The sequence below is a fragment of the Gorilla gorilla genome, chromosome 5 (genome assembly GCF_029281585.2).
Source record: "Gorilla gorilla gorilla isolate KB3781 chromosome 5, NHGRI_mGorGor1-v2.1_pri, whole genome shotgun sequence".
Classification (NCBI taxonomy): domain Eukaryota; kingdom Metazoa; phylum Chordata; class Mammalia; order Primates; family Hominidae; genus Gorilla; species Gorilla gorilla.
This window is the reverse complement of record NC_073229.2, coordinates 174,064,308-174,075,406: the sequence shown is the minus strand read 5'-3', so window position 1 is coordinate 174,075,406 and position 11,099 is coordinate 174,064,308. Positions and strand designations below refer to the sequence as shown.

The following is an 11,099-nucleotide window of genomic DNA, read 5'->3' as shown; positions in this document are numbered from 1 at the left end:
GTGCACACACACACACAAACACACACATACACTCTGTTCTTGGCCCACCCCCGCTGGTGTCCCCACAGCAGCAGCATTGGCAGGGTGGTAGCAGTGAGTTCCTCTCCGTGTACTCTCAGGGCCTGGATGTGTACAGAACAGGCTCCACTCAGGACAGATTTGAGACCCCTTCTCCAGACCAAGAGGTGGAAGTGCACCCTCAAAATTGAGGTTCTTTAACCTTAGCAGCCAGAGAACCACACAGGGGACATGTAAAAAATGTGCATTCCTCGGCTCCTTCAAACGCTTGACCCACTGTCCTCTGAGCAGACAACCCCTTATCCCCCAGCCCCAGAGATAGAGCCCTGCCGATAGTCCATGGTTACTTTCTTTGAAGTCTGTTCCATCTAGTTAAGAAAGGACAGTGGTACAGACCCACTTACCTTACCAGGCATCATGAGGGCTCCAGCATCTGAGTCACAGGATGTCACCCTCTGGGTCTGACATGCACTTGAGTTAACTGGCATACTGCCTGGCACACAGAGGGAACCTAGATGTGGAACGGATATGGGTGGTGTTACAGGCCGCATGTTTGCCTGCCTTCCAAATTCATATGTGGAAATCCTAATTCTCAAGGTGATGCTATTTAGGAAGTCATAACTCATGTGAGTGGAGCCATGTGGGATTAAGAAGTGATAGGAGAGCTTGCTGTCAGTCTCTGCTCTCCACTGTGTGAGGATACAACAGGAAGACAGCCATCTGGTGAGGAAGAGAGGGCCCTCGCCAGATACCGGACCTGCTGACACCTTGATCTTGGACTTCCCATCTTCCAGGACTGTAAGAAATAAATGCTTGGTGTTTCAGCCACCTTGTCTATTCTGTTGTAGCAGTCTGAACTGGCTAAGGTAGCAGGGTCTGATGATCAAATGGGACAGCTGTAAAAGTGAGGTGGGAAGGGGGTCTACAGATACTAAGTTTTATGAGGAAAACTTGTGCTTTATTTGAAAATGACACAAAATTTTGTTCGAAGAAAAATTTTCAGAATTCAAAACTTAGAGCCCTAAGACTTTTCCCAATGATAGACTTGGCTTTCCTTGAGGTCTTGGCCCCAGTAGGACTGCTGGAGTCTATTATAAAACTCATCTGGAAGGACCTCTGCCGTTGCTGAGGCTTCAGTAAATGGTTTTAAGGTCACAGTGTAAACAAAACTGCTGGGTAGTTGGAACTGGGCGGAGCCCACTGCAGCTCAGCAAGGCTGCTATGGCCAGACTGCCAGATTTCTCCTCTCTGGTCAGGGCATGTTGGTAAACAAGGCAGCAGCCCCAATCAGGGGCTTATAGCAGACTTAAATGTCCCTGCCTGATGGCTCTGAAGAGGGCAGCAGACCTCCCAGCACAGCATTCGAGCTCTGCTAAGGGTCAGACTGCCTCCTCAAGTGGGTGCCTGACCCCCACGTATACTGACTGGGAGACACCTCCCAGTAGGGGCCGACAGACACCTCATACAGGAGAGCTCTGGCTGGCATCTGGCAGGTGCCCCACTGGGTCAAAGCTTCCAGAGGAAGGAACAGGCAGCAATCTTAGCTGCTCTGCAGCCTCCGCTGGTGATACCCAGGCAAACAGGGTTGGGAGTGGACCACCGGCAAACTCCAGCAGACTGGCAGCAGAGGGGCCTGACGGTTAGAAGGAAAAGAAACAAACAGAAAGGATTAGCACGTCCCCTCAAAGACCCCATCTGAAGGTCACCAACATTAAAGACCAAAGGTGGATAAATCCACAAAGATAGGAAAACACCAGCGCGCAAAGCCTGAAAATTCCAAAAACAAGAACTCCTCTCCTCCTCCAAATGATCACAACTCCTAGCCAGCAATGGAACAAAACTGGACAGAAAATGAGTTTCACGAACTAACAGAAGTAGCCTTCGGAAGGTGAATAATAACAAACAACTCCGAGCTAAAGGAGCATGTTCTAACAAATGCTAGGAAGATAAGAACCTTGAAAAAAGGTTAGTCGAATTGCTAATTAGAATAACCAATGTAGAGAGGAACATAAATGACCTGATGGAGCTAAAAAACAGCATGAGAACTTTGTGAAGAATATTCAAGTATCAATAGCTGAATCAATCAAGCGGAAGAAAGGATATCAGTGATTGAAGATCAACTTAATGAAATAAAGAGAGAAGACAAGATTAGAGAAAAAAGAATAAAAAGGAATGAACAAAGCCTTCAAGAAATGTGGTACTATGTGAAAAGACCAAATCTACATTTGATTGGTGTACCTGAAAGTGACAGTGAGAATAGAACCAAGTTGGAAAACACTCTTCAGGTTATTATCCAGGAAAACTTCCCCAACCTAGCAAGGCAGGCCAACATTCAAATTCAGGAATTACAGAGAACATCACAAAGATACTCCTCAAGAAGAGGAGTTCTGAAACTATTCCAAACAATAGAAAAAGAGGAAATCCTCCCTAACTCATTTTATGAGGCCAGCATCATCCTGATACCAAAACCTGGCAGAGACACAACAAAAAAAGAAAATTTCAGGCCAATATCCCTAATGAACATTGATGCGAAAATCCTGGCAAACGGAACCCAGCATTACATCAAAAATCTTATCCACCACGATCAAGTTGGCTTCATACCTGGGATGCAAGGCTGGTTCAACATACACAAATCAATAAACGTAATCCATCACATAAACAGAACCGATGACAAAAACCACATGATTATCTCAATAGATGCAGAAAAGGCCTTTGATAAAATTCAACACCACTTCATGCTAAAAACTCTCAATAAACTAGGTATTGATGGAACATATCCGAAAATAATGAGAGCTATTTATGACAAACCCACAGCCAATATCATACTGAATGGGCAAAAACTGGAAGCGTTTCCTTTGAAAATCAGCACAAGACAAGGATGCCCTCTCTCACCACTCCTATTCAACATAGTATTGGAACTTCTGGCCAGGGCAATCAGGCAAGAGAAAGCAATAAAGTACATTCAAACAAGAGGAGAGGAAGTCAAATTGTCTCTGTTTGCAGATGACATGATTGTATATTTAGAAAACTCCATCATCTCAGCCCAAAATCTCCTTAAGCTGACAAGCAACTTCAGCAAAGTCTCAGGATACAAAATCAATGTGCAAAAATCACAAGCATTCCTATGCAACAATAACAGGCAAACAGACAGCCAAATCATGAGTGAAGTCCCATTCACAATTGCTACAAAGAGAATAAAATACCTAGGAATACAACTTACAAGGGATGTAAAGGACCTCTTCAAGGAGATCTACAAACCACTGCTCAAGGAAATAAGAGAGGACATAAACGAATGGAAAAACATTCCATGCTCATGGATAGGAAGCACTAATATCACGAAAATGGCCATACTGCCCAAAGTAATTTATAGATTCAATGCTATCCCCATCAAGCTACCACTGACTTTCTTCACAGAACTGGAAAAAACTACTTTAAACTTCATATGGAACCAAAAAGGAGGCCGCATATCCAAGACAATCCTGGCTGGGCAAGAAGAGCAAAGTTGGAGGCATCGCGCTACCTGACTTCAAGCTATACTACAAGTCTACAGTAACCAAAATAGCATGGTGCTGGTACCAAATATATAGACCAATGGAACAGAATGGAGGCCTCAGAAATAACACCACGCAGCTACAACCATCTGATCTTTGACAAACCTGACACACACAAGCAATGGGGAAAAGATTCCCTGTTTAATAAATGGTGTTGGGAAAACTGGCTAGCCATATGCAGAAAACTGAAACTGGACTCCTTCCTTACACCTTATACAAAAATCAACTCAAGATGGATCAAAGACTTATAAGACCTAGGACCATAAAAATCCTAGAAGAAAACCTGGGCAATACCATTCGGGATATAGGCATGGGCAAAGACTTCCTTTCTAAAACACCAAAAGCACTGGCAACAAAAGCCAAAATTGGCAAATGGGATCTAACTAAACTAAAGAGCTTCTGCACAGCAAAAGAAACTATCATCAGAGTGAACAGGCCACCTACAGAATGGGAGAAGATTTTTGCAATCTATGCATCTGACAAGGGGCTAATATCCAGAATCTACAAAGAACTTAAACAAATTTACTAGAAAAAAAACAACCCCATCAAAAAATGGGCAAAGTATATGAACAGACCCTTCTCCAAAGAAGATATTTATGCAGCCAACAAACATATGAAAAAATACTCATCATCACTGGTCATTAGAGAAATGCAAATCAAAACCACAATGAGATACAATCTCACGCCAGTTAGAATGACGTTCATTAAAAAGTCAGGAAACAACAGATTCTGGAGAGGTTGTGGAAAAATAGAAACGCTTTTACACTGTTGGTGGGAGTGTAGATTAGTTCAAACATTGTGGAAGACAGTGTGGCAATTCCTCACGGATCTAGAATGAGAAATACCATTTGACTCAGTGATCCCATTACTGGGTATATACCCAGAGGATTATAAATCATGCTGCTATAAAGACACACGCACACGTATGTTTATTGTGGCACTATTCACAATAGCAAAACTTGTCCATCAATGATAGATTAAGAAAATGTGGCATGTATACACCATGGAATACTATGCAGCCATAAAAAGGGATGAGTTTATGCCCTTTGCAGGGACGTGGATAAAGCTGGAAACCATCATTCTCAGCAAGCTATCACAAGATCAGAAAACCAAACACCACATGTTCTCACTCATAGGTGAGAGTTGACCAATGAGAACACATGGACACAGGGAGGGGAACATCACACACCAGGGCCTGTCACGGGGTGGGGGGCTAGGAGAGGGGTAACATTAGGAGAAATACCTAATGTAGGTGATGGGTTGATGGGTGCAGCAAACTACCAGGGCACGTATATACCTATGTAACAAAACTACACGTTCTGCACATGTAACCCAAAACTTAAAGTATAATTTAAAAAAAATTTTTTTTTTGTACAGATGGAGTCTTACTATGTTTCCCAGGCTGGTCTTGAACTCCCGGCCTCAAGTGATCCTCCGGCCTCATCCTCCCAAAGTGCTGGGATTATAGGCATGAGCCACTGTGAGGGCCTGGCCATTTCAGTTTCGTTAATTAGCATCTATGATAGTGCCTGATACATGTAGTAGACACTCTGTAAGTGTTTATTGAGTGACTCAATATGTTTTATTACAATTACACACACACACACACACAAAACCCATCTGTCATGGTAGACCAGTTGCTGCCTGTTTGCAGCTAGTTTAATTAATATTGGGGTGTGCTTGGTGAGAGAAAATCTCAACCATTTAAGAGGAAAGAGTTTGAACGGGTTAGGGATAGTGGGAGAGGGGAGAATGGAGATGGGAGAAAATACAGGAATGGGGAGGGGGTACCAGGAAGAAAGGGAAAAGCAAAAGAGGCAGGGAGGAGGAGGGAAGAGGAAACTGGAGGAAAGGAGAAGGAGCTCACATAACCTCCAACCATCCCGCTCACACCAGAGGGGTTTTTTTTTTTGCAGAGGCAGCAGGGACAGGAGAGGAGAGAGAGTTTATTCAAAGTTAATTTTGTTTTTAAATGTCTTATTTTATTTTTCAATAAATAATTATATTCTGAATACTTGGAAAACACTCTCTTCACAAAACTGTTCTTTAATTGAGTCTCTACAGGCCTGACCTCAGTTGTTCCAGGGTAAAGAATTTGGGCAGTGCCCACACCCACGCTGTTGGATAACATTTCTTCACCATACCAGTGAGGGTGAATGTGTACACGCCCAGCTTCCTGCCTGTTACTCTCCACAGTATGCGAAGAATATCCCTGACTTCTAGCCCTGTGCGCCTTCTTTTGCTTCTACTGTTGCTACTAATAGCCTTGGAGATCATGGTTGGTGAGTGTCCTGAGATCACAAGAACTGGCTGAGGACAAGGAGGAGGGAGAAAGGTAGGGGGTAGGCGAATGGGGCTTCATGCAGGCTTCAGACAAGTGGGTGCCTGCTCTTAAGGATGAGGTGAGGGAGAGGATCCCTGGGATGTTACACCCAGTTCATGGGAGACCACAGCCTGAGGCCCTAGGCCAGGCACTGGCTCACAGAGGGCAGTTCTACAATGCTACCCCCCACCTTCTACTCCAGGACACTTTCCTGAACATCTGGGACCCCGCAGGAATTCAGCGTGTGTCCTGTGATAAATGCCTCTTTTTCCTTTCTACTGAATGTCATGTGTGTTCAGCTAGAGTTTAAGTGTCAGGAGGTCATACACTGGCTTGTCTGTTTTGTGCCTCAGAACTTGGTAGATGTTGCTAAAAGTACTTGTGACATGAATCCTCCTGTTAACACCATTAACACTAAGTGCACCCCAGGGGTCCCTGGTACCATCAAGTATCTCACCCCAGACAGTCAGGGGGAGATGGGAGCAGGGATCCAGAAGGTTGAGGGAGTCTGGGATGGAGCTGCCCCGCCTCTGCTAGCCTGGCCCAGTCCAGGGAGTCTTGGGTCACAGAAGTGCAGGTTCTAATGGTCCTCTTCCCCTGTCCTGGACCTCACCTGCATCTTTCTCTCACAGGTGGTCACTCTCTTTGCTTCAACTTCACTATAAAATTATTGTCCAGACCTGGACAGCCCTGGTGTGAAGCGCAGGTCTTCTTGAATAAAAATCTTTTCCTTCAGTACAACAGTGACAACAACATGGTCAAACCTCTGGGCCTCCTGGGGAAGAAGGTAAATGCCACCAGCACTTGGGGAGAATTGACCCAAACGCTGGGAGAAGTGGGGCGAGACCTCAGGATGCTCCTTCTTGACATCAAACCCCAGATAAAGACCAGTGGTAAGTGTGGAATGGGGTGGGGAAACGGAGGCAGGCAGTAAGAGAGGGGAGGGAAGAACACAGATGGGGAGGGCTTTAGGTATATTTGTGTATTGATCATTGGCCCAACCATAGAGGCACATGGGACCCAATGGGCAGGAAAGGACAAGTCTGGGCAGAAAGAATACAGACCCCTAAATGTGCAGAGAAACACTTGACCTATTGGAAGATGATGGACCTCTCAAAGAGTGGAGGATGATGGCTTTGTGTTTGGATTGCAAGTCCTTCCACTCTGCAAGTCGAGATGTTTTGTCAACGTGAAGCAGAACAATGCACTGGTGCATCCTGGCAGTTCGCCATCAATGGAGAGAAATCCCTCCTCTTTGACGCAATGAACATGACCTGGACAGTAATTAATCATGAAGCCAGTAAGATCAAGGAGACATGGAAGAAAGACAGAGGGCTGGAAAAGTATTTCAGGAAGCTCTCAAAGGGAGACTGCGATCACTGGCTCAGGGAATTCTTAGGGCACTGGGAGGCAATGCCAGAACCGACAGGTAACTGAGCTGGGTGGGAGAATGTGGCAGCTCCCTTTAAAGGTCAAAAGCCTTCCCTGTGTGGGTGTCAGTGTGTGTGTGCGACAGAAAATTTGATTGACTTCTCCGTGGGCTTCCTGTCTGGAGAGTCAGTGATGGCCATAAGGATTTCCCACCATCCTCCCTTTCCCATCCCACCTCCCACTCTTTCTTCCTCAGTGTAGAAACCCCTTCCCATTAACCAATGATCCAGTCACAATGACCCACTGCTAAATGGTCCCAAGTCTATCTGTGTCATTGCAAACATCCAGGCCTTCTCTTCCTCTATTATAATTACCCTTCCACCAGCTCTAATGCCACTTCTTAGGAAGCCTTCCCCACCTTCCCCACACAGAATTAAGCACCACCCATTGTGTCATCCTCCAAACAGTTCTAACCACAGTAATCATGTGAAACTGTGTGGTAATCAGATGGATATTTGCTACCTCTCTCAGTAGAAATCTGAGCTCCATAAGGACAAGGCACAACCCCTATTCATCTTCATGGCCCAGGGCCTGGTAGAGTGGCTGTCACATGAGCCAGTGATTATGTGGGGCACCATGTGTTCCTGGGGAAAGCAGGGGCTAAGGAAAGCATATTTTTATGCTTTTTTTTTTTTTATGTGACAGGGCTTGTGCTTTCTTTCTTTTTTTTTTTTTTTTTTTTTAGTGTCACCAGTAAATGCTTCAGATATCCACTGGTCTTCTTCTAGTGTACCAGATAGATGGACCATCCTGGGGGCATTCATCCTGTTAGTTTTAATGGGAATTGTTCTCATCTGTGTCTGGTGGCAAAATGGTGAGTGGCAGGCTGGTCTCTGGCCCTTGAGGACGTCTTAGTCTGGTAAGGACTCAAGAGAGGTGAATCATGGGTCTCATCCAAGCCCCCGCTCCCTGATCCATCTCTCTCCACAGAAATGGTGCACTGCCTTAGTCTTGAGCCCCCACACTACACAGCAGGGCTGGGAGCACAATGTGCAGTGAGAGGAGGGATGAAGCAATCATCTCCTCTCGAGGAGGGGCAAGGTCTAAGATCTGGAACGCCTGCCTGGGGTGTTGTCTCCTTGCCATCCGGCCCAGGTTTCATCCAGCTCTTTGACGGAAAGTTTGTTTGCTGTCTGCGTTTACCGTGATTTAGCTCAGCAGGTCCCATCCCCTTTTCCCGTTCACCCTGAGAAGACTTGCTGGTGGCGCTTGTGGCTGCAGCATTTACTCCCAGATAACATACAAGATGTGGTATAAGAAATCCTTTCACCACCCTCTAAACATTACAGTGCCGAGCTACATCCTACATTTTTAGTAGAGATGGGGTTTCTCCATGTTGGTCAGGCTCGTCTTGAACTCCCGACCTCAGGTGATGCTCCCGCCTCGGCCTCCCAAAGCGCTGGGATTACAGGGGGAGCCAACACACCTGGCTGAGAGAACTATTAAATGCCAGACACATTGCCAGACATCTTCTGCTCTTTGGTCCTGTTTCTCCGCCACTGCTCTGACATGAAGAATTCATTTCTTTCTTCCATTGCTGTCTTTGTCCTCATAGTGTCTTCTCTAAATTGACCCAGGCAGACCTCAACATTTTCAAGTACAGCAATTTGGAAAAGTTAAGTAGAGCTCTAGGGTTCAAGTCACAGTTCCTGGGGCTCTCTCTGTGGAGTTCAAAGTTAGGATTCCCTCTAACGAGAAAAATAGGCTACTCCATCTGACTCACTGAGGATCAATGTTTCTGATGTAAGAAATGATTCTACCCTTTTCATTGCTTAAACGAATACCATGACTCAGATATGTGTCTGTTTTGCAGGGGCCCTGACATGAAAAGTGAGTTTGCCAAGATCGGTGTCACAACAGGCTTGGCAAGATATGGCTTGAGTCAGATAAGGGCCACTGGTCCAGAAGGGGCTTGTGTGGTGGGTGGTGTGATGGCAGCAGGAACCCAGGGAGTGAATATGCTGAGATGGGAAGGGGTCCCACCCACAGAGCTGCAGGCAAAGCGGTCCCACCTTAATCCCTGGTGGAAGGTGACTGAGAAGGACTTAACTGCCCCAACCAGGCATGCTGGGACTTCAGTGCCATTGACAATAGTGAAGGGGATTGGTGAGTAGGAAGGGAGGCAAAAGAACAGTTTTAGAAGCTGGGTCTGAACAGTACGGATTTAAAGGAGGTGGGACCTCCATAGACACCTGGGAGTTCCTGGCCTCCAGCCTCATCCTGGCAACCGAGTCGGCTGCCGAAGGGCTTCCTGTCTGGGCAGGAGAAGGCAGGGATCAAGCGCCGGTGGAGGTCAGTGCCCACAGCTGAGCTGAACAAAAGTGGGAGGCAGAGTGGGCCTGGGGAAAGGTGTGTTACAAATCAAGGGGAAAAAAATGTATCTGCCACCCTTTGGGGAGGGCCTCCCCATTGTGTCGCATGGATTTCTCTGTCACGGGGAGGAGCAGCACCCAGGGAAAAAGAGCTTTGTGTGCCCATGACACATTACTATTTTGTTGTCTCTGGCATTTCTGGGCATTGTTTCTGCTGAAGTGACAGAAGAGAGAAAAAGCTGATCAAAACTAAATGACAGAGCAAAGGGGTTGATAGGGAGTGTCTTTTCAAATACACAGGGACATTCACCAAGAAGGGCCATTTTTGGATCATAAAATAAATCTCATCAGGGCGTGATAGCTCACTCCTGTAATCCCAGCACTTTGGGAGGCCAAGTTGGGTGGATCATTTGAGGTCAGGAGTTCGAGACCAGCCTGGCCAACATGGCGAAACCCTGTCTCTACTAAAAATACAAAAATTAGCCGGGTGTGGTGGCATGGGCCTGTAATCCCAGCTACTCGGGAGGCTGAGACAGGAGAATCGCTTGAACTCAGGAGGCGGAGTTTGCAGTGAGCTGATATTGCACCATTGCACTCCAGCCTGGGTGACAGAGTGAGATTCCATCTCAATAAATAAATAAATAAATAAATAAATCTCAACATATGTAAAGGGTTAAAATCATGCGAAGCATCTTGTCCAAGCACAATGGAAATAAACTAGAAATCAACAGCAGGAAGCTATCTGGAAAAATCCTCAAATGTTTGGATATCAAATAATATGCTTCCAAATAACTATATATCAAATTAAAAAGTACAAGGAAAACTAGAAAGTATTTTGAAATGAATGAAAATGATAATACAAAATATCAAAATCTATCAGACACAGATAAGAAAATGTCTAGAGGCATCCACACTGAACTTTCTGATCTCTAAATCACCGTGCATCATTGCTGCCAAATTTTTTGCTCACGCTCATATCTCTGCCTGAAATTTTCTTTCCTACCTGACTGAATTCCAGACAGCTATCCAAGTCCAGTTTAACTGTCACCTCCTCTAAGAAGTCACCATTCTTCCTGGATAGTATTAACTACCCCCACTCGTAGCTCAGAAACTCTGACCACAGAAAAATTATCACATTGTTTTATGATTGGGTGTATGTCAGTAAACTGATGCGGTTACTTGAGGACATTACTTTTGTAACCTGAGAATCTATCGTGGCTGCTATATAGTAGAAGCTCAGGACATGTGAGGACTTGAGTGGCAGCAGAGGTAAGGGTCATCTCCTGGGTATGGAGCTTGGACAAGAACCTGCACTCTTCTGTTCCATTTCACCTCAACCATCCATGTCCCCAACCACATCTCCACCATCCTACCTGTACCAAGTGCTAATCCCTTGAATCACGTCAGTGACTATCTTCAGCTCAATCCCAATCACAGGTCAGGAGGGAGGGCATCAGGTATACC

At 45.6% G+C, this 11,099-nt stretch overlaps 1 protein-coding gene across 1 annotated transcript; it reads left to right on the top strand.

Annotated features, from left to right (window-relative positions):
• The first annotated feature begins 635 nt into the window (after positions 1–635).
• RAET1E (retinoic acid early transcript 1E) lies at positions 636–8,278 on the top strand. Its single transcript, XM_055390835.2, has 5 exons — positions 636–816; positions 5,634–5,851; positions 6,525–6,789; positions 7,047–7,321; positions 8,009–8,278. The coding sequence occupies exons 2-5, from the start codon at positions 5,767–5,769 to the stop codon at positions 8,176–8,178; spliced, it is 795 nt and encodes a 264-aa protein (XP_055246810.1). The 5' UTR covers positions 636–816; positions 5,634–5,766; the 3' UTR covers positions 8,179–8,278.
• Positions 8,279–11,099: the final 2,821 nt, after the last annotated feature.